Here is a 24,031-nt window from a genome sequence, read left to right as displayed (position 1 = left end):
TTCATTTAGTCCGCGGACATTCCAAAAAAATGTTTGTGTACACATATTAAGGGTTGTGGAAGGAGTGCCACCGGGTGTGGGTCCTTTGGGTGGGTAATAGAGGGGTCAGATAGATTTGATGGTTGGCTGATAGGACGGGTGGTTTTTGTGGCCGGGGAAAAGGGGGAGGGCGAGAAGGTACAGTAAATTGAGGAGGCAAGGTGATGGAAGGGGCGTTAAAAGCCGCAGCTTGTTTAGTGGTAATGTAGGAACCAAAAGTTGGGGCATATGTGGCAGGAATGCGAAGACAAGTGAAGCTTTGGGAAGAGGAGGAGAACTGGATAGTTTGGTTAGCTTCAGGAGAGGAAGGGGACAATACAGAGAAGGGTTTGAGGAGATGGGAATAGAGGCTAAAGTGTCATGGGCGGTGATAAGGGGAGGAAGAGATGGGTGTCAATGGACATGTCAACAGCAGGAACAGTTTCATCGAGATGAGTTACCTCTTCATCATGATCAGGCAGGTCCGGGACAGAGAAACCATAGCTGTTAAGCTAGGCTCAGCTTGTTCAGTCATAGTAGCATCAAGGGATTCATCAGAGTCAGGAGGATCAGGAACAGCTACCTGCGTACGCTTTGATGCTCCGAGAGACCTCTTGTTCACTAGGATTAGCAGGGTAGATGCAGTCTTTTTCACATGTTCAATTCGACTGCATTGAGTGCAAAATGGAGGAACCCATGGATACATTATTTCTATTGGAATTGTCTCTTCGTTCTGTCGCAGAAGTTCACCAGATGAAGGCAGAGGCTTAGTGAGATCAGCTTCAACTTTCACATGAGCTATATTGAGATCAGTGAGGTTCTTGGTGTAGTCATCAGTTTCAATAGGCTCACCAACTAATCTTGCTGCTAGGCTGAGGCCTTCTTTGGTTCGGAGATCAAACGGAACACCTGAGAGATAAGCCCATAGGGGGATAGACTTTATCTCTTGGATGACAGAAGTAGTAGATGATCCCCATTGTGAGACATGGAACATCGAGGAGCCAACATACCACAATCGCTTTTCCAGAGCTTTAGTTCTGATAAATTCATTGGGAATACAGACAAGGAAAGACCTCTTCAAGGGTTGCATGTAAATTTCCAGTTTCACACCTTTTCCCCACATGAAGTTCAGAACACTTGAATTGATCCATAATCAGGTATTTTGCCAAGGAATGTTCCAATCAAGTACTCTTTGTGAAGCTCTGCTCCTCTCTGGAACACCACATCAGGGACTGCAACACGAGGTTTCCCTCTGGAGAGATAGATGTAGGAGCTAGTCTATTGAGAGATCTATCAACTGAGAGCTATGTTTTCTGCGCCCAAGTCTTAGGAAGACCAGAGGGTAGTGGTTTCTTTTGGCGTTAGGGAAGGGAGGTTGTTGGGATCCAACTGGGGGAGTGGCTTTTGGGTTAGTAACGGGGGGAGGGGTGTCAAGGATAGGTAGGTTAGAGGGAGAATCATTGTTATAGTTCGGGAAGAAGCTGGATTAGTATGGAGGGAGAGGAGGATTTTGGTGGGTGAATAGTGAAATTTTGGGGTTTTTGAACTGTTTCGGGTAGTGTTTTCCTCAGATCTGGATTTGAAACTATCATAATCTTTGGTAGTTGTTTCAGTAGTAGGTTGGTGGGGTTTTCTAAGCCAAAAGGAGTCTTAATTGGAGTTTCTTGGCTCAAAATAGTAATGTCTGCTTTCTTCTTTGCAGGGAAGGCAGAAGTCAGAGAAGAAGCAGGGGAGGAAGAAGGAAGAGGGGGGAAGTGATGAGGGTGGCGTGGTCTGGCGGGTCAGGCGGGTCTGGGGGGGGTGATGAACCGGAGATTCACCAGGATTCAAGCCGGAATCACATCTCCTCTCGGGGAACCAGGGGTTCGCACGGGGAGAAGACATTTTTTGAAATCTTTTTTGTTAATTGACATTTACTTTTGTTTCGTAGATAAGATTCACTAAGCTTTTGAATTCAAAACTTTGATTTTTCCTCGGTCTCTAATGTGTGTTAAACAACTTAAACTAACATTACTTTCGATTCTCAACAGTCAATACTCATAAGCTAAGATAATATAGCAATACATCTTTACAAATACAATATTGTTTCTAAACTAAACCCATAACATAATAAATGAATTGCTAAAAAATATTCCTCGGGTATCTTCGAGAAGACTTAATAGACCATTCATTATAACTAACATAATATTTTGCCAGATTTTAGAGGTATATATAACCGAATAACATATGTTAGTGCACTGCTGTGCATATAGAATCTAAGGCCATGATTATCTAGGTTTTTAGGGGTTTTTAAAGTAAATGAATCATTTAATTAAATGAAAACTAAATTAATTTTAGATAATCGATCCTTAAGAAAGGATTTTGGTGACCGATCCTTAGTGTGGTTTTATACCACGTGTCATCCAAACAAGATATGTCTTTTATTTTTATTTTTTTCTTTCTTTTCTCTATTCTTCTCCGCCGGAGACAAGACGCAGCTCTTCCACTTCCAAGCGTCTATGTTCTTCTTCCTCATCCTCTGAACCGTCTTCTTCGTCTACATGCCCCACCAAGCGATCTAAGGTCAAGATCGATGCCGCTATTGAATCTGTACGTTAGATCCGATTGAGAATCAAGGACCGGTTTCGGATTCAGGATCGGAATCCGGAGAGCCGGAGCTTGGATCCTCTGATCCGTAAAAGCCTGTTGCAACCACTATGTATAAATTGCTATATACTCTATGTTAAGTGACCAAAGTTCAATCACTTGATGCAGAGAGAGTGTGACCAGAGACCAAACGAGGTTAGCTTTTTCATTGACAAGAGTAAGGTTCAAAAAGTGAAAAAGGACAAGCCCTTGCTTATCTCCTGAAGAAGCTCAACACTGAAGGGAAGCTTCCTCTTAATCAAAAGTAGGTTTGTATTGTATCAGTTTTTTTATATGCTTTGATTTGCTTACGCAGGTGAACTGTGTCTCTATCATGGATCATCTAACTACATGGAGAAAGAGGTTCAGTTTACAGGAATATTAAGTGATAAAGCTCAAGAAAATCCAGGTTGTCTCTAAAATTTTGTTCATGTGACCATATCAGTAATTTTGAGAATCATTAATCCTCATTGCCGTGTGCTTGATTTTTTGTAGACTTTTTCAATTGGAATAGAGTTAAGCTTTGTTACTGTGATGGTGCTTCTTTCAGTGGAGATGGTTAGAATGAGGTTAGAATCATTACACTATTGAGTTAATAGAGGCTTTGTTTTTAGTTCTGTACATTTGAGCATCTTCTTAGCTTTTTTTAAAACTTTTTTTACAGGCTGCACAGCTTCAGTTTAGAGGAGAGCGTATCTGAAGAGCAGCCATAGATGATTTAAAGGCCAATGGAATGAGATACGCCGGCCAGGTTTGACACTTAATCTTTTTTTAGTCTACACTTCGTGATCAAAGACTAAGAGTAGTTTCTTATGAACTGTTAATGTTGTGTCAGGCACTTCTCTCTGGATGCTCAGGTGGTGGTTTAGCAGCTATCCTACGTTACGATGAGTTCAGGAACTTGTTCCCTGGTTCCACCAAAGTCAAGTGCTTAAGTGACGCAGGCTTGTTCTTGGACAAGTTTTATTTCTCTCTAACTCCAAGTCTTGTAAAAAACTATTCCTGTGATTAACTGGTTTGGTTTCTGACAAACAATCAGGAACTTATACAATGGTATAGTAGAGTTTCAGAGTGTGAAAAACAACCTGCCTCGTCTGTGCACAAACCATCTTGATCCAACTTCGGTAGTACATTCTCTCTTCCTGATGATTGTTGCAAAATGAATCCAAGTCTTGTTGTAGTAGTTTATGAAACTCCCTTTTTGTTCTTTGCAGTGTTTCTTCCCAGACAATCTGATCAGTCAGATGAAAACTCCACTTTTCATTGTCAACGCTGCATATGATACATGGCAGGTAAGGAGCATTACAATTGCTTAGGTATTGGTCCTTTGATGGTTATGCTCACATTACAAGTTTTGTTATAATCAGATACAAAGCAGCATAGCTCCAACATCAGCAGATCCTAGTGGGTTTTGGCATGACTGTAGACTCAACCATGGAAGTGCACACCTGGTCAAATGCGGTTCTTGCAAGGTTTCAGGGATCAGATGCTGAGAGTAGTTAAGGGCTTCTCAATGTCTAGACAGAACGGTTTGTTCATAAACTCATGCTTTGCTCATTGCCAAACCTCGTCGAGCAAATCAACTTTATGGTTTAGCTTAGGGTTTAAGTTTTTTTCTGGTTTTAGTTTTGTAAACCAATTTTAATTTATAAATAAAATTAATTTTAAATTTTAATAAAACAATGTTTAATTTTTTTTAAGAATCCTTAATTAAAAACTCTCAATGGAGCATAAAAACTAAGTGTTTCTTAACTAAAGTTTTTAACTAATTTTTATTATTAAACAAGTTATTAAGAAACCAAAATGAGGTTATAGGGTTAAGAGCATGTTTATTGTAGATCTCTTAAATTGGATCTCTTAGCGTAATATAAGATACGGTCTCTAAGAGACGTCTCTTAATAAGAGATATAAGAAACGTCTCTTAATAAGAGATATAAGAGACGTCTCTTAGCTTTTTTTAGTTAAAAGTTAAGAGATCGTATCTTATATTACGATAAGAGATCCGACCTAAGAGACCTGCAATAAACATGCTCTAATGATCGTCTGATATAGTTATAACGCCTAAATCAAACATGTTTTTCTTTTTGTCTTTACATGAGTTTATTTTTTGAAAAACTAAAAAAAAAAAAAAAAAAAGTCAAGTCACCGTCAAACCCATCCCCTCACCGCGTTCACACGCTTCCTTCGTCTCTGCAATCTTCTCTTTCGGCAGACAAATAAACCTTTTTTATATAAACGTCTGAAACCAGAACCATCGAAATTCAAACACTTGGGAGCTTTCAAGTTTGATTTCACATCTAAACATAAAGTCAAACACTTTTCAAACCAAAAAAAACATCCGTCAAATCTGGATCCCCTTTAATGGAAATATCTACTTTCAGGACATGGACTCTCCTCCTTCTGACTTCGGGTTCGAAGGTTTTGGTAACGACAATACTAAAAAACGACCAAGAAGAAGAAGCTGGAGATGTAAATGGTAGTAGTAATAAGCCTGCCTTTGGAGATATACTCGCAATCGCTTTCGCCGCCTAAAACAACAACATTAAAACGGAGATCGTAACGTAAGTGAAAAAAAAAGTGATCAAATTTGAGGTGATGGAGAACACTTGGACGGATCTGGAGTTACCATTTTTGAGGGCAAGAGAGATCTCTCCGTTATGCTTCGCTTCGATCCGAGGAACTATAAGGAAAACGATTTTGAATCAGTTTCTTCGACTGACACGTGTCTCTCCCGTTGTGGACCGGACCGGTTTACACAAAATTTATGGGCCCGTTTTGTTTAGTTATTCGGTTCAGTAAGCCCAAGTGGTAAGAAATGGGTTCACGAAAAAATCTAAAAAACCACACTATTTTATTTATTCGATTCCATAGATATCAAAGGATTCATCATTTCCAAAAACCCTAGATACAAAGCTTCGTATCTATTGACAGGAACATGAGTGAGACCAAGGGTGGCCCGTACGGTGATCAGACCGGTGCCAAGTTCTGGCAAGTGATCTGCCGCGAGCACGGCTACGATCCAACTGTTCGTCACGATGACAGAACGGTGAAAATGAGGAAGGTGACGAAGAGTGACATAGAGATGATGGAGAAGAAAAGCAAACAAGACAAAGAAGATCATAGTTTGAATGTTTATATTGTGTTCGGTTTCTCCCTTTTGATTCTATTTCTCCTCCTCTGTGGCTTCTATTTATTAATGAAGAAAAGATTGAAAGTTTAATCACAATCAATCTGCTTGTCTTGGAGGCAACAAATAATATATACTTATGAAAGGATTACATTATGCATTTAATACAAATCTTCACGTAATGAGGTTCTGAATAACATTCTAAAGAACAAATGAATACATTTTTCTTGGGATAAAAAACGTTTAAAACGAATGGAACTGCACGTCGAGTATGACAAACATAACAACGTGGTAAGAAACCAGGACTGGTTTGCATCGTTTTGATTCTCCACTCCTCAAATTTGACTATCCTTCCGGGCATGAAACGTGAAAAGTCGCCGAGAACACATTCAATATGGAATGTGACACAACAACTATCACATGTGTAGAACCAAATCATGGTACCTATTATAGAAGATGAGATCTTTTCTTATTATCACATGAAGTGTACAGCAAAGAATATATAGGTACAGAGGTTGTAGGGTTTTGTACAAAGCTATTGACATAGAAGTCCTTTACATAAATGGAGTTATACGAGTTTCTTTAATACACCCCGCAAGATGGAGGGGATGTAGTCACTCCAATCTTGGAGCATGCCTGATGAAACTTGGATCGAGGTAATGGTTTGGTTAATGCATCAGCCAGTTGGTCGTGAGTGGAGATATGCCTGACCCGTAGTGTTCCAGTTTGAATCAGGTTTCGTATGAAATGATAATCAAGGGCTATATGCTTCATCCTTGAATGAAACACCGGGTTGGCACAGAGGTAAGTCGCTCCTATGTTGTCACAGTAGATGACTGGAGCTACTGGTAGTTTGATGCCTAGTTCATGGAGAAGAGAGCCATCTGAGTTCTGAAGCTGTGTTGGCGACTGCTCTGTATTCCGCTTCAGTCGAGGAGCGAGCAACTCCATGTTGTTTCTTAGAAGACCATGAAACCGGATTTTATCCCAAGTAGATGACATAGGCATTTGTCGAGACATAATCATCAGTGTCACCGGCCCAGTCAGCATCTGAAAAACCATGTAGAGTGAGAGGAGACTTCCGCGACAGTAAGATCCTGTGAGTTGGTGTCCCAGCGAGATACCTCAGAACTCGCTTTGCGGCTTGCTTGTGTCCGTTGTCGGTGTATGCATGAATTATGAGAGTCTACTTACAGCATACGAAATATCAGGGCGTGTAAATGCTAAATATTGAAGACTGCCCACAATTGATCTGTATTCGGAAGCATCAGACATGGGAGTACCAGCGTGAAGAGTTAGTTTAGGCGATGTCGGTAGTGGTGTTGTCACTGGTTTCGCGTCTTGCATCTTTGTTTTGACTAGTAGATCGAGAATATATTTCCGCTGGCAGAGGTGCAAACCATGTTCTGTTCTTGTTGCTTCTATACCAAGAAAGTAGTGTAGATCCACTGGATCCTTGATCGAAAACCGGTCAGCTAACGTATTGAGTACCCTTTCAATAATCAGAGTGTTGTTACATGTGACTATTATGTCATCGACATAGATGAGCACATATGTGTAGCTGCCATTGATAATTCTCGTGAAGAGTGATGTATCTGCCTGCGAGTTGATGAAGCCCGAGTCTGTGAGATGTTGTTTAAGCGCCATGTACCACGCTCTCGGTGCTTGTTTGAGGCCATAAATCGCTTTCCTTAGTCTGCAAACATGAGAGGGTCTGTCCTTGTCAATGAAGCCTGGTGGTTGCATCATGTAAACTTCCTCTTGAAGGTCACCTTGTAAGAAAGCGTTATTTACATCCAGTTTTTTAATCTTCCAATCTTTGTGTGTTGCAATGTTAGAACTAGACGGACGGTGGTCTTTTTTATGACAAGACTAAACGTTTCTGCGTAGTCAACTCCGTATTGCTGATTATATCCTTTAGCGACAAGTCTTCCTTTCGGTCGTTCTTCTTCACCATTGGCTAGATACTTGGTCGTAAATAACCACCTGCAGCCTACCACGTTCTGACTCGGAGATGCTGGAACTAGATCCCATGTATGATTTTTTATGTGAGCATCATATTCCGACGATGCAGCTCTCCTCCATTTTTCATCACGCATAGCTTGAGCGATAGTTGTTGGTTCTGAAGTTAAGGATTTGTTTTGGGAGGCGAGCAGCAAGGTAAATTTTGGTTTGGTTTGGAAATTTTGTTCTTTGATCTGGTTTTCATTGGGTGTTGGTTTGGTATGATCGGTAACTGGTTTGTGGTTATTGGATTTGGTTCTGTCTGAGTGTTTGATATTTGTTCTGAGGTTAGGGATTGAGATGTCGATGAAGAAGAAGGGTTTGTATTGGTATTGTAGGCTGGATTTGGTGTTGGGCCGGGACTGTATGGCCCGTATTTAGTTGGGTATGTGTTTGGTTTTGGCTTGGATTTGTTGGGTTGGTTGCTGGGCTTGGGTATTGAGCCCATTATTGTGCTGGACAGAAGGTCCAGAGTGGATTGTGTGAGAAGGAGTTAAGGGATTTGTTGAACGTACCTGAGCATTTGTCGGCTGCGATGGAGTCGTAGTCGCCGGTTGAGTCGTAGTGGCCGGTTGCGGTTGAGTCGTAGTGGCCGGTTGCGGTTGGTGAAGGACCGTGCAGGGGTTCCGTGGAGGCAGAAACGGCAAGGGCTGAACCGGAGTTGCAATCGGAGATTGTGGCATAGATTGACAATCATTGCTGCCTTGTTCTTCTGAGATTGTTCGAACTGGTGTTGCAAAAGGGAATTGATGCTCCAGAAATTGGACGTGTCTTGAGGTATATAGGCGACCCGACGATCTATGTAAGCAATGGTATGCACTATGTGACGTCGAGTATCCAAGGAAGACGCATTGGACAGAACGATCATCGAGTTTGTGGTTAGTGTATGGGCGTAACCACGGGAAGCAGAGACAGCCAAAAACCTTGAGTTTCTCATAATTGGGAGCAGCACCGAAGAGTTTATGGTATGGAGATTGTTAATGGAGAACTGGTGTTGGTATTCTATTTATTAAGTATACAGCCGTTGAGAACGCATAAGGCCAGTAAGTCTTCGGTACTGATGCTGTGGAGAGTAACGTCATCCCCGTCTCAACTATATGCCGATGTTTCCTCTCGGAGAGACCGTTGTGTTCTGGTGTGTGTGGAGGTGTCGTCAAGTGCGAGATGCCATGCTGACAGGTACTCTCTCAACGTAATATATTCTCCACCATTGTCGGAATAGAGCGTACCAATTTTCGTCTTGAATCTATTTTCTACAAGTGGTTTGAACGCTTGGAACATTGCCTTGACTTCCGATTTTTTCTTGAGAGGATATATCCAGGAGTATCTTGTATAATGATCCACAAACAGTAGGTAATATTTATGGTGTTCTGTGGAGAGAATGGGTGAGGACCATAGGTCAGAAAAAGGGAGTTTATAACTTTTATTTGATAGGCAATCAGAACAAGAATGAGTCGTCTGAGACGATTGCAACAATGGTAAAGAAAACTTAGAGATAGTAGTGTTTAAGACTGAAGAATGTGGATGTCCAAGTCGTGAGTGCCATAAGTGCAAGGTAGCTTTGGATCTGGTTGATGTAAGCATCGTTGTTGCTTGACTCTTGGACATTGGCCACTCATAGAGCCCTTGTTTAGTTCTGCCTTGGAGTAACGGAACCCCCGTGCTGAGATCCTTCACCTGAAAGGAAGCGGAGAAAAATTCCACAGAGACGTTATTAGTGTTGCAGAGGCGATAAACAGATATTAGGTTCTGTGAATATTGGGTACACATAGAATTTTGTTGAGCATTAAATCTCGAGAAGAAGAGGGAAGAGTTTTGAAACCAGTATGAGTGATGGGAAGAGTGTTTCCATCGGCTATGATCACATCATCTCCTCCATGGTACTGCTGGTGTAGTGACAGGTTGTTGAGATCAGATGTAAGGTGATGTGTAGCACCACTGTCCAGAAGCCATCCCTCTGTCGTGTATGGATTGTTCATGGCAAGATTTGCTCTTGGCTGCCATGGAGTGAAAGGAGAGCTCTGCTGTGTAGACTGGCTCGCCTGGTAGGAGTGGAGTTGAGGGCAACGCTTAGCTCCATGTCCTTGAGTTCCGCATATCTAACAACGGCCAAGGTAAGGTCTCGGTCCTTTGTTACCGTTCTTCTTGTTGTATTGTTGAGACTGCCAATTGTTGGAGTTGCCACGGTAGTTTGTGTTGTTGTTGCGATACCTGTTGTTAGAGTAGTTGTTTGATCTCTGTTGAGCAACATTTGCCGTGACAGGGACGGGAGAGACAGACTGCGAAGGAAGTGAAGCCAGCTTGAGTTCATGGTTGATGAAACGTTCATGGATCTCTGTGATAGAAGGTGGTATGTCACGCCCTTCAATTTGATCCATTACTGTCTTGTACTCTTCAGGAAGACCCGCTAAGATGGCATCAATTTGGTCTTCATGATCAAACGGTTTCCCAAGAAGGGCTAGTTGATCAAAACGGGTGGTAAGCCCTTGAATGTAGGTATCGATAGACTTGTTGTCTTTCTTCCATGCGCGTACTTGATCTCTGAGTTGCTTGATGTGTCCCCTGCTAGGTTTAGCATATGTGTTTGCCAAGGTTTGCCAGATCTGAGCCGACGTAGTAGCTCTCGAGACAAGCGGCTGGAGGGTTGTGGTGATAGCTCCTATAAGAGCACTGAATATGAGACGGTCTTGACGCTTCCAAATGGTGTAAGCGTTGTTTTCAGAGATCACTTTGTTGATAGTGACATGTTGAGATGGGATCAGAAGAGAGCCATCAATGTAACCCGAGAGTCCGTAGCCGCCAAGCAACGCATGTGTTTGGATACTCCACATGAGATAGTTATCCGATGTCAATTTGGTGACATTCGACATGTTGACTGTGAACAAACCGGGTGAGTTTGGAATCATGTTGTTAGTGATAAGAACATGGTTGGTTTCATGTGTAGTCGCCATTGTCGATAATTTTTTTCTTTTGTTTTTTTTTTTTTAAGGTGTTTAGGGTTTTAGATCTATGGCTGCTGATACCATATAGAAGATGAGATCTTTTCTTATTATCACATGAAGTGTACAGCGAAGAATATATAGGTACAGAGGTTGTAGGGTTTTGTACAAAGCTATTGACATAGAAGTCCTTTACATAATTGGAGTTATACGAGTTTCCTTAATACCTATTTGTTCCTCGCATATGTCACACCAACATTCTCCTCTCTTGTTTTTTTCGTAACATAAAAATAGAAGATGTTCATCGTACCAGTGTTGTGTTGCTTTTGGCAAAGCAACACATCTTGTATCTAGTCCAAAGCTGCAGTCATCTGATAGGCTTGACAGAGTTTACGTGAGGAAGAAGACAGAGAAGGAAGCCGCTGGAGTCTGACGTGGCAGAAGTTAATTCAAATAAAGAAGGAGATACTTGTTTTGAATTAGAGTCTTTCTAATGCTTTGTATTCGAAATTGTATAAAGCCAGCTTGTTGGCTAAGAAAAGGGGCAGCTTGTAGATTTGAGTTGAGTCTCACGACTTGAGGAGTGTATCGTCTGGGTGAGGCCAGCGATTACTCAGATTCAAATCTATAAGCGAATCCGTTATCTTTTGTAATCGGATTGAAGAAATACATTGGTGATTGAGTTTAGTTTGCGATTTCATTGAGTTCTTCTAGCTAAACTCTATCAATTGGTGCGGTGAGCTCGGCGATTCTCACGATGACCATCCTCGAGGAAGCGAACGATCGGATCGACACCGTCGATCGTACGGTGGCGGAGTTACAAGATAAGGTGGAGGGTGATTAACGGTGGATGGAAGCGTCTAACGGATTCGAATGAAGAGATGAATCTGCGAATCGGTTCAGTTGAGAAGGAGAGCTATCATCGATGATTCGCATCTTGAACAGACTGGAATCGCACGTCATCGGGGACAAAGGGAAGTCAGTGGCATCATCGGCCCCTTCTAACAGTCAGGTACATTCTGATTCTCCGAGAAACGAACTTGGTACAGAGGAGCTAGGTTATCGGAGAATTCAACATTTTTTTTGCGAGTAGAGAAAGTTTATTGAAGACGATTGATTTGCATGTGTTTGATGGTTCAATGCCTTATGGTTGGATTTCGAGAGTTGAGAGATATTTCAGGGCGGCTCGTTATGAAGAACATCAGAAATTCGAATTGGTTGCTTTGAGTCTTACTGAAGCTGTGGGAATTGGTATACGTGGGAGAATGAGGAAGAACCTTTCAGTAGCTGGTTGCAGTTCAAACAGAGGATGTTAGACCGTTTTGCGGAATCGAAAGATGATGAACAGAGGAACAGATTATCAGCTTTGAAGCAGACAGATTCAGTTCAGGCTTATGTTAGGGAGTTCGAGGAGCTATTAAACGTGGTCAAGGGGATAGATGAAGCAAACTTAATCAGTCGGTTTTACACGGGTTAAAACCAGAGATGAAGGAAGTGATAAAGATGAAAGAGCCAAAAGGATTAAGGAATTATATTGCTGCAGTAGTAAAGATGGAATCAAGCATGTTTTGTCAGATGTTAGCTGATAAATCAAAGACTGAGAATCGTTACTCGTGTGGTAACAGTTCAGGGACTATGACAACTCAGACTGGAGGATATCAGCAAGTGGATAAAACAAAACTCCTTGAAGCAGGAAAGCCAAGTACATCTGCGGGGGACAGACCACGGGTACACCTCACACCTCAAGAACTAGCCGAATGCAAACGTTTGAAATTGTGTTTCAAATGCAAAGCGAAGTGGTTCAAAGGTCATCTTTGTGGTAATCCAGAGCTTCAGGTTTTCACGGTGATAGATGGATTTGAAGTGGAGATTTTGGGGGAACAAGAAGAAGAAATGAGTGAGACGAACGACACAACAAAACCACAGATGATGCAACTCTCTTTGTATTCCTTCTTGGGCATGAACTCACCTACGACGATGAAAGTCAGGGGGCGTATAGGCAGTACATCGATGGTGATTCTGATTGATAGTGGAGCTACTCATAACTTCATTTCTCCAAATCTTGCGAAGAAAGCTCATCTTCAGACAACATCTAACTCTCGTCTCCAAGTTCTTTTGGGTACAGGCATTATGGTTCATGGCTTAGGCGTGTGCAACAACGTTCACTTACATATGCAAGGCTTGGACTATCTCTTGAATTGTATATCACTGGAGCTGAGTGGAGTCGATTTGGTTCTTGGGGTTCAATGGCTTAGAACTTTGGGCAAATGTGAAATTGATTGGGAACTACAAGAATGGAGTTTCGTGTGGGGAAAGGAGAGAGTCACACTACAAGGAGAAAGTGACCTCCACCTTCCTACCAATGCTTTTCAATCACTCTTGCCATTAGATGATGTTTCACCGGCAAGGTGTTGATCATTGTTTATACACTCACTACGCTAGTGCGGCCTCTTGTGAGACAACTCCCGTTGAAATTTCTTGTGTGTTAGAGAAGTTTTCGAAGGTGTTTTGTATGCCAGACGGTCTTCCTCCGGTTCGTGGCATTGAACATCAAATCTTATTAAAGCCAGGCACCTCTCCGGTGAGTGTACGACCTTATCGTTATCCACAAGCTCACCAGGAAGCGATGACTACACTGGTTCAAGACATGTTAAAGAAAGGGATCATTCAAGCTAGCTGCAGTCCTTATTCGGGCCCGGTTTTACTGGTTAAGAAGAAGGACAAATCATGGCGCTTTTGTGTGGATTACAGGGCTTTAAATCAAGTTACTGTTTCGGATAATAATTTCCAATTCCCATGATCGATCAGCTTTTGAATCAACTACACGGTGCAGTGGTGTTTTCAAAGCTTGATCTAACCTCTGGATACCATCAAATTAGAATGCAGCAAGGCGACGTCGAGAAGACTGCATTCAGAACACATGATGGTCACTATGAATTTTTAGTGATGCCGTTTGGGTTAACAAATGCTCCCGCAACATTTCAAGCTCTGATGAATGAGATCTTTCGACCATATTTGAACAAATTCATTCTGGTGTTTTTGATGATATACTGGTTTATAGCAGCAGCATCAGTGATCATGTTAAGCACTTGCAGACGGCGTTACACATTTTGGCGCAGCATTCTCTGTATGCAAACAAGAAAAAATGTGTCTTCAGTCAGAGCAGTGTAGAGTATCTCGGTCATGTGATTTCTGAAAAAGGTGTAGCTACAGATGCGGCTAAGACAAAAGCAATGCGACTTTGGCCTACTCCAAAGAACATCAAACAATTATGTGGCTTCTTAGGACTCACATGCTATTATCGCAACTTTATAAAGAACTATGGTGTCTTGGCTAGACTGTTAACGGAGCTGCTCAAGAAAGATCAATTTGCATGGTCAGGAGAAAAACAAGAGATATTTGACAAACTGAAGGCAACTATGTTGTAAGCACCAGTATTAGCTCTTCCAGATTTTACTCAGAAGTTTGTGGTTGAAACAGATGCTTCGGGGTTTGGGATAGGAGCTGTTTTAATGCAGAATAAGAGACCTATAGCCTACTTCAGTCATGGTCTTACAGCAAGGGAACAGTTGAAACCAATTTACGAGAGGGAACTTATGGCGGTTGTGTTGGCTATACGCAAGTGGAAACATTACTTATTGGGAAGAAGATTTGTTGTTCATACGGATCAGAGAAGCCTCAAGTACTTGCTTGAACAACGAGAAGTCAGTATGGAATATCAGAAGTGGTTAGTGCAGTTGGTGGGTTATGAGTTTGACATTGTCTTTAAACCGGGGATTCAGAATGCTGCGGCTGATGGTCTATCAAGGATCGATCATTCCGGCGAGTTAACGTCTTGTACGACATTATTTGCTTTATCTGCTCCTACGGCGTTGCAGATTACAGAGTTATATCAAGAGATCGAGGCTGATACAAATATTCAGGAGACAATTAAACATATTAAGGAGAGAGGCACAGTTAAAGCTGGTCTTACAGTGTGTGAAGATAGACTTTGGCATAAAGGCAGACTGGTTATTCCCTCTTCTTCGCGTTTCATTCCGTTGATCCTTGCGGAGTGTCACGATGGTCTAGCTGGTGGTCACTCTGGGGTTCTCAAAACGGTTAAACGTATCCAACTTTGGTTTCATTGGGAAGGGTTGTTTCGTTCGGTGCAGCAGCATATGTGTCGGCTTGTCAGATATGTCAAACCCACAAATACTCGACTCTGTCACCTGCGGGTCTTCTCCAACCACTATCCATTCCTAACTTGATTTGGGAAGACATTTCTATGGACTTTATAGAAGGCTTACCGATGTCTAATGGTAGCAATGTCATCTTCGTTATTGTGGATCGTTTGAGCAAATATGGTCATTTCTTGACATAGAAACATCCATTTCAAGCTTCTAACGTTGCTAAGCGTTTTATTGGAGAGATAGTGAGGCTCCACGGCTTTCCGAAATCAATTGTTTCAGATCGTGACAAGGTGTTTCTTAGTCACTTCTGGAAGGAATTGTTTCGTTTAGCTGACACAAAGCTCAAGTTTAGCACGTTATTTCACCCACAGACGGATGGCCAAACAGAGGTATTGAACCGCTGTTTAGAGACATACTTACGTTGCTTTGCCTCGAGTCATCCGCGCACTTGGTCGAAGTATTTGGGGTGGGCCGAGCTATGGTACAACACATCATATCATACATCATTACAGATGACCCCGTTTCGTGTGGTTTATGGACGTGATCCTCCGGCGTTGCTGCGTTATGAACAAGGGTCTACGGTAAATGCTGATTTGGAGACTCAGTTGATTGAGCGTGACGCTATGTTATTGGAGGTGAAGCAACACTTAGTCCACGCTCAACAATTGGTGAAGAATAATGCGAATAAGCACCGTCGCGATGTTGAGTTTACAGAAGGGACGATGGTTTATTTGAAGCTCCGTCCTTACCGGCAACAGTCAGTGGCACGAAGAGTTTGTCAAAAGCTATCTGCGAAGTACTTCGGTCCTTACCGCGTGGAGGAGAGGATTGGTAAGGCTGCGTACCGATTACAGTTGCCAGCTTCTTCAAAAATTCATCCAGTCTTCCACGTTTCGCAGCTGAAAGCAGTAATTGGGAAGCATCATATTGTGTTACCGTTACCTCCGGTTGTATCGATGGATGAAGATATTATGGTGGAACCAGAGCAGATTCTTGAGAGCCGTTACACTCCATCGGATCACTTGGAAGTATTGGTTCAATGGGTTGGTCTTCCCGTCACAGCCGCGACTTGGGTGGGTGTTAAGGAGTTTTGGGCTCAATTTCCTTCTTACCAGCTTGAGGGCAAGCTGAGTGTTAAAGGAGGGGGTATTGATAGGCTTGACAGAGTTTACGTGAGGAAGAAGACAGAGAAGGAAGCCGTTGGAGTCTGACGTGGCAGAAGTTAATTCAAATAAAGAAGGAGATATTTGTTTTGAATTAAAATCTTTCTAATGCTTTGTATTCGAAATTGTATAAACCCAGCTTGTTAGCTAAGAAAAGGGGCAGCTTGTAGATTTGAGTTGAGTCTCACGACTTGAGGAGTGTATCGTCTGGGTGAGGCCAGCGATTACTCAGATTCAAATCTATAAGCGAATCCGTTATCTTTTGTAATCGGATTGAAAAAATACATTGGTGATTGAGTTTAGTTTGCGATTTCATTGAGTTCTTCTAGCTAAACTCTATCATCATCGCATCTAAACAATTGATATTTTGAGCTATTGCAGGAAGCACATTCAATAAACTTCCCTATATTGTAGTACAAGGTGCATGGATGACTTTCATGGATGATAGATTCAGAAATTGTGGTACACTTAACATCAATACTGAAGTATTGAAAGTCGGTATACTTGAAACCTTCAGAATATTTTTCACACATTTTACAATAACGCTCTATCTTGTCACCACATATTTAAGATAATGGTTTGCCATGATAAAAATGCCGTTTCTTTCTAGAAAGATTAGCGCATGTTTTATGGAGAATGAAATTGCATTGCACGCAGCTATAGAATGCTTGAGAATATATAGGTAAGACACATGCTTCACAAAGAATGCTTCCACCGAATATGATATCTTCCTCGTTGAGTTGTAAATAATGTTCTTCGTGACTAAAATGACATATCAGGTTTTCATCTATTACCTTAAATGGTTCCATATCTTGAGGTTCTTCTGGTATCCCTTTCAGCTCTAACTTATCCCATACATCATCTCGTATTGCACATTTAGAATGAATGGCATAATTAGGACAAATCGAGCAAGAATACGCACCATATGACCAATCAACTTTTTTGTGACAAAATCCGCATATCCAACTCCCAGGACTTAGATGAAGACACCTAGAAAGACGATGCTCGTGACGGTTGACGTTGATGATCTCCGGTAAGTCAATACAGCTTTGATGAATCATGAAATCACATTGTTGGCATGAATAAGGACTCCGATGACCCGCCATCCCACAAGCATCACAATCAAAAGATATTTTCCTTGGTGTAACGCTGAGTTGATGTTCATGAGCCTTAGGAAATAAGATTGCAAGCGGTGAAGGATCCCTCACACAATCAACATCCACACTAAATTTACAGATTGAACAATGATAAAATTTCCATCTTAATTCTTTTCCACATATACGACATTTCCCATGGGAGAAATGTTGTTCTTCTTTAGTGAGGAACTTAAGGGGATGTTTAGGGTGATAAGGGTAGTCTATCTCTAAAGAAAGCATAGAACACCTGATTTCGAATTCCAATATACATAGATAACATCTGTAACGATACCTAAGATGATCTTCCTCTCCACAAAAACCACATTTGAAATCAGAAAGATCCTTCGCGATAACAAGCGAGTGTTCATGGGCTTTGGGAAATTCAATAACATTTTGGTGGTGGATTTTTGGCACACGCCGTATCAACAACGAAATCACATATAGAGCAATGGTAAAACATATAAAACAATTTTTCTCCACATAACTTACAGCGTTTCACTTCGGGCCATTCCAACATCAGAGAGAGAGGGTGTTCAGGATGAGATGGTTGGTGGATATCTGAGGATGCCTCTGCACATTCTTTGTGAAAAAAAACATCTACACTCATAGCAACGATAACCGTCTTTGCGATAACCACCTGTCCAACTGATATATGGTGTTTTTCACATCATTGTATAGGTGTTTTCGTATTGATTCGAGTCCTTAATCCGTGTCAGTCTAGTCATTTTTGATCTTTTACAGGTCTGGAGTTGGTAGAGGAATGAAAAGAGGGTGCTTGAAGAGAAGCTATCCTTTTGGAGCATTTTGCAGAGAACACTCAAGACGAACAGTCCCGAGACTGTCCGCAAGCAGAACAAGCAGACGGAGTGATCCCGAGGTTGTTCCCGACAAATAAGGAATCTTCTATTTTCGGGAATTAAGCCCCCTGTTGCCCTAATATCTTGTCTACCTATTGGCGCCTCCATAAAAAGACGCCATCTATCCTATTTTAATTCTTACGCTAGTTTTTACAAGAGAACTATTAGCTTTTACGATCTGCAACTTGTAAGGGAGAAGAATCCATTCTCTCATAGAGAAGACCATCTGAACCCTTTGTTTACTACTCCTATTATTATGCAGTTTCATTCAGGATCTATGTCTTTGATTGCTTGCATCATGATTGAGTAGTGATCTAGCTCGCCTAGGGTTTTTAGGGTGTTTGAAATAAGCTATTCTTGATTATTCTTCATCCATACTATTCTTAAGGCTTCCATTAATCTGATCACTTGATGTTAGATCCTAAGTTTATCGCCTAGCTAACCGCTTAGGAGATAGCTTGACATGTATTGAATGAGCTTAGTATCCCTAATCAGCGAAAGTAGATATTAGGGTAGTAAGTGAACTGATCGGACTTGATATCTAAGGCTTGCAGTCGTTTCTCATCTCAACGACAGTTAGATGATGGGATCGACCAGCAAAGAGATCACCACCACGACAGTGGGGTGTTCCAGCTGAGTGATCCGAGTTCTAGAAAGCACTGCATCGCGCTTGAATAATTGTTTGGCTCTCGCTCAACACCCAATGAAATACCCTAGGCTAGCTTCTTGTTAAATTGAATCAAACTCTAGTTTACTTGTCTTCCGCGTCACCAATTGAATTGAAAACCATTTTCTTCTTAGCTTGATATTGAAATTTATAAGAGTAAAGTGTAGACTGGTCATCTGGATTGAATCTAAAGTACTATAATCACAACTGTTAACTTGGCAGTAGCAAAGATTCATATTTAGTGTATCAAGTTTTGGCGCCGTTGCCGGGGACCAGATTTTTTTACCTCTACTTTTCGGTTTCATTTTAAGTCTAAGATATCTAACTCGCCTCTGTTTCTTTGTCACAGCTAATGATCCAGGTGCATGACCAGTAGACATACTCGGAGCAACGCACAAGGACCATTGCATCAGCTCACCAACGAAGAACTAGCGAGATTAGAACGTCAGAACCGTCAACTGCCTAGACCTACAAGCACCAACATGGGCGATCATCAGGATGATCTTACTGCTGCGTTTGCACTCATGCAACAACAGATGCAGCAGATGCAGCAAACTATCCAAGCGAACGCTGCAAACCAACGGAATGCACCGGAGGAAGCTGATCAGATTGGCCAAAGGAATCTCTTGCGTAATCTACCTGCTACGCGATCCGCCATCAACCCTCCACCTTGCACTAGACAAGACTTTGAGATCAAGCCCGCCTTGATAGGTCTGGTGCAGAGGAAGGTCTTCAACGGACTTCCTGCAGAAATTCCGATGAACCACATTGAAAACTTTGAGAAGATGTGTGGGTTCACTAAGTCGAATGGAGTACCACCAGATTACATCAAGTGTACCCTGTTCCCTTTCTCTCTCGATGGGAAGGCTGCTCGCTGGCTAGATTCCCTACCCACTGGATCGCTCACCACATGGGAACAAGTCAGATCCGCATTCTTGAGCGATTTCTACACGAAGTCAAAGACAGCAGCTCTGAGACAAAAGATCGCCACCTTTAAACAGCTGGTAGATGAGCCGTTCTGCGACGCTTGGGAGCGATTCAACGTCTACCGCAGGGAGTGCCCACATCACGGTTTTGAAGAAGATTATCTACTCGGAGTGTTCTACGATGGAGTAGGTGGGAGTACAGGAATGCTTTAAACTCAGCCAGTAATGGAGATTTCATGACCCAATCCACTCAAGGCACTTTCGCGCTGATTGAGAACATGGCCTCAAGCTCAGCTGACAGCAACCGAGAGACTGACCGCACCCAAAAGGTGAACAGCATTGACAATAGCAAAATAGATGAGCTCTCTGCCAAGGTTGATCAACTGATAAAGATTAATCAGAACCATGCCTCATCATGGAAGAATCCCCTCAGGATAAAGGAACCACAGACACTACATCAGAAGCAGACCAGGCGACTGAGGACCATCATGAGGTTAGCTATGTGAATGGACAAGGATGGCAGTTCAAGAACTATCACCCGAACCCTAACGTGAGGAACAACCCCCACCTGTTTAACAACCCTAAACCCGAGATGGTAACGCAGAAAATGCTCAAGGCAATCAGGTTCAGAACAGTGGCTACCAACGGGGGTATGGAAATCAAGGAAGAACCTTTGTCCTCAGCCCAGCTCAGAATACTCAGTTCCACAACCAGAAACAACCGACTAACCAGCAGCCTGCACAGCCTGCTCAAACTGCTCCACAGGACGAGATGAAGAGTCTTGCCAATATGATGAGCCAGCTGCTCCAAGGACAGCAGATCCAGGGAAAAGCACTGAATCAGGTCACAAACGACATCAATACCCGAATGAATCACATGTTCAATGACCTGAGTGCCAAATATGATAATGTCTCGAGCCATATGAGGCAGATGGATATTCAGATTGCTTAGACTGCTGAGAGTGTGAAGAGACAGCAAGGCACTCTTCCTGGAAAACAGATATAAAATCCAAGGAGTGCAATGCAGTCGCGCTTAGGAGTGGGAAGCAGTTAACTGATCTGGCACCCAAGAGATTCACAACAGCTGAAAAAGGGAAGCAGAAAGAGTCAGAACAACCACCAGTAACCGCACCAACACACGAGGAAGAAGCAGGGCTTCCTGCTAAACATACTCCGACCACTACAGAGCAGCCTACTGTGGTTGTTCGCCCAGCTGCAGAACCTGTACCCACCCGTGACTATGTGCCTAAGGTTCCGTACCCTGTTCCTGCTAAGGCCACACGCAAAGACAAGGAGGAGATGAAATGTAGGAAGATGCTGGAGAGACTTAACAGTCAGACTCCCTCTCATGAGTGCAATTCAGATGATGCCATCCATGAGTAGCTTTGTGAAAGGACTTATTTCTGGAAAGATAACCGATGACAGTGAGTTCATGGTGGTCTCAAAAGAGTGCAGCGCTGTTCTCCAGAACAAAAGGATCAAGAAACTGGGTGACCCTGGAAATTTGTCCTCTCCATCCAAATAGGGAGAACAGTCTTCTCATGTTCGCTAGTCGATCTGGGATCAAGCATCAACCTCATGCCATACTCCGTGGCTAAGCGCCTTGGATTCACGGATTTCAAACCTACCAGGATGTCCCTAGTGTTTGCTGATCGATCAGTGAAATCTCCGGTCGGAATTATCGAGGATATCCAAGTTCTTGTTGGGAACACGCTTGTCCCTGCCGATTTTGTTGTTCTGGAACTGGAGGAAGAGTCAAAGGATCCTCTGATCCTAGGCAGACCATTCCTATGCACTGTCGGAGCTATCATAGATGTGCGACAAGGAAAACTCGACCTCCACCTAGGAGACATTGTGATGAGGTTCGAGATGAATCAGATGCTCAAGAAACCTATGCTGCATGGACAAACCTTCACTGTCCAAGAGGAGGGTGATCCGCTGGAACCAAGTGATCAGATGATTGAGGAGATCCTTACAGATGATCCGCTGGAACTAGCCTTGACTAGAGCTGAAGCAGAACAGCATGTCCAGAACATGACGCTGATGGGTACGCTAAGATGTTGGACTCTGCCAGAACCATGGAAAGATTAGTGGCATATCTCAGTCTGGGGGAGAATAATGCCTCAGACTCATCGAGCTCGCCTGTTCCACCAAGTCGGAACAATGACCCGTGGAGTGAATCCAAAGCTCCAAAAGTCGAGCTCAAAACACTCCCTAAGGGGCTCAGGTACGCATTTCTTGGACCAAATTCTACATACCCAGTAATCGTGAATGCTGACCTGAATAATGCTGAAACTGCTCTTCTCCTATGCGAACTTAGGAAATATCGAAAGGCATTAGGATATTCTCTAGCTGATATACCTGGCATTTCACCTGATATGTGCATGCATAGAATACACCTAGAAGATGAATCAATGACTTCTGTAGAACATCAGAGGAGGTTTAACCCAAATCTGAAAGATGTTGTTAAGAAAGAGATAATGAAACTTCTAGAAGCTGGTGTAATCTATGCGATCTCTGATAGTAAGTGGGTTAGTCATGTTCATGTAGTGCCTAAGAAAGGAGGGATCACTATTATAACAAATGAAAAGAATGAATTAATCCCTACTAGAACAGTAACTGGTCATCGCATGTGCATTGATTTCCGTAAATTGAATGCTGCGACTCGCAAGGATCACTTTCCACTCCCCTTCATTGATCAAATGCTTGAAAGATTGGCTAACCACCCTTACTATTGCTTTTTAGATGGCTATTCAGGTTTTTTTCAGATTCCCATCCACCCAGACGATCAAGAAAAGACGACGTTCACATGTCCTTACGGAACATACGCCTACAGGAGGATGCCTTCGGGCTGTGCAATGCTCCAGCGACCTTTCAACGCTGCATGATGTCAATTTTCACTGATCTAATTGAAGACATAATGGAGGCTTTCATGGACGATTTCAGCGTCTATGGAAGCTCCTTTAGTGTATGTTTGTCAAACTTGTGCAGGGTTCTGAAGCGATGCGAGGAGAAGCATCTCTTGCTTAATTGGGAAAAATGCCATTTCATGGTCAGAGATCACTACAAGAAAAATGGGCTTTGATAGCAGTGAAGGATAACGTTTTTTGCCTTTCTGCTATGGTTGACATACCCGTTAGTTTTAGATAGCGTTTGTATATTTAGAACCGCTATGATAGAACTGTATATTTAAAAACGCTATGCTAGCGTATTTTTAATAGCGCATTATTAAAAACGCTATCTTTGACTTTTTAAATCTCTAAACCCTAAACAAGTTTTAAACCCTAAACTTTAAACATAACTTCAAAATCTAACTATTTGATATCAAATCTTAAATGAACCTCAAATATTAAATATAAATTCAAAAATTATTTCTTTTTCAATAATTAATCTTAAATCCCAATACCTTAACCTTTAACCCCAAACCCTATACTCAAACCTTTATCTAAACTCATAACTTTAAATCTAAAATCTAAATTCAAAAAAAAAAAAATAAACAAAATAATTCTTCAAATTAATTCAAATTTATTTTCGAATTTTAACTTAAAGTCTTAACCTTGAACTCTAAACCTTATATACTCAAATCTTATATATCATAATAAACCTCAAACCTTCAATATACACATTTAGTTATTAAACTAAATCATAAATCACAAATCTAATATTCTCAAAGTTAGACACCAACTTTGAGCATACATTTTAAAAATTAATATGTTTAAATTTTAAACCTTAAACTAATTATTTACTATACTCTTGTATTTTAAACCTTTAAACTAATTTCATTTTACATTTAAAGTAAATCATAACTTATAAATATTATTAAAATTTTCAGTCTATTATTTGAAACATTGAACCAAACTATAATTAATTAATTATATATATTTTTTGGTCGAAATTATATATAAATATTAACTTAATTATTATATTAAATGAAAACAGTTTTTAATGGATTAATTTTGGCCTTTGATTGATTTCAATCCAATGGCCACAAATATGTTTGGTTATCTTTTTTCTTCGTTCTCATTGGTCAATATCTTAATCACAAGGATAGCAATCTTAACCACTGAATATTTTGATCCTATGGCTAGAAATCACACATCTCATATCTCATATCTCAATCTCTTCTTCTTGTCTACGTTATCTCTCTCTCTTTTTTTGTTACAGATCTAAATATGATCTCATATCTTTTTAATTCTTTGGATCTCTATCTTCCTCAATCACCACCACCACACAACCACCCGTTTGTTTTCGCCGTCCCAGCATCACAACCACCACACACACGACCGTTCGTTCGCCGTCCAAGCATCACCACCACCACACAACCACGGTTGTTAGAACTCATCTCTCTCTCTCTCTCTCTCTCTCTCTCTCTCTCTCTCTCTATCTCTCTCTCTCTCT

At 41.6% G+C, this 24,031-nt stretch overlaps 2 protein-coding genes, 1 long non-coding RNA gene, 1 other non-coding gene and 1 pseudogene across 4 annotated transcripts; 1 reads left to right on the top strand and 4 right to left on the bottom strand.

The window, feature by feature from the left end:
* Positions 1-475: 475 nt before the first annotated feature.
* On the bottom strand, positions 476-1,141 carry LOC125601088. Its single transcript, XM_048773467.1, has one exon. The coding sequence runs from the start codon at positions 1,139-1,141 to the stop codon at positions 476-478; it is 666 nt and encodes a 221-aa protein (XP_048629424.1).
* Positions 1,142-2,418: 1,277 nt separating this feature from the next.
* Positions 2,419-5,429, top strand: LOC125601086 (annotated as a pseudogene).
* On the bottom strand, positions 4,371-5,451 carry LOC125601087. The gene is made up of 2 exons (XR_007334055.1): positions 5,270-5,451; positions 4,371-5,171 (listed from the first exon to the last, which is right to left on the bottom strand). It is a non-coding gene; the product is annotated as an uncharacterized LOC125601087 (long non-coding RNA).
* Positions 5,452-16,614: 11,163 nt separating this feature from the next.
* Positions 16,615-17,572, bottom strand: LOC106416989. The gene has a single exon (XM_048773468.1). It carries the CDS (start codon positions 17,422-17,424, stop codon positions 16,615-16,617), a length of 810 nt encoding a protein of 269 aa, XP_048629425.1. The 5' UTR covers positions 17,425-17,572.
* A 2,104-nt stretch (positions 17,573-19,676) lies between these two features.
* Positions 19,677-19,783, bottom strand: LOC125601089. Its single transcript, XR_007334056.1, has one exon. It is a non-coding gene; the product is annotated as a small nucleolar RNA R71 (small nucleolar RNA).
* Positions 19,784-24,031: the final 4,248 nt, after the last annotated feature.

This window comes from Brassica napus, unplaced genomic scaffold (genome assembly GCF_020379485.1).
Source record: "Brassica napus cultivar Da-Ae unplaced genomic scaffold, Da-Ae ScsIHWf_2434;HRSCAF=3145, whole genome shotgun sequence".
NCBI lineage: Eukaryota > Viridiplantae > Streptophyta > Magnoliopsida > Brassicales > Brassicaceae > Brassica > Brassica napus.
Note: the sequence above shows the minus strand (reverse complement) of the source record. Positions and strands in the feature narration are given on the sequence as shown.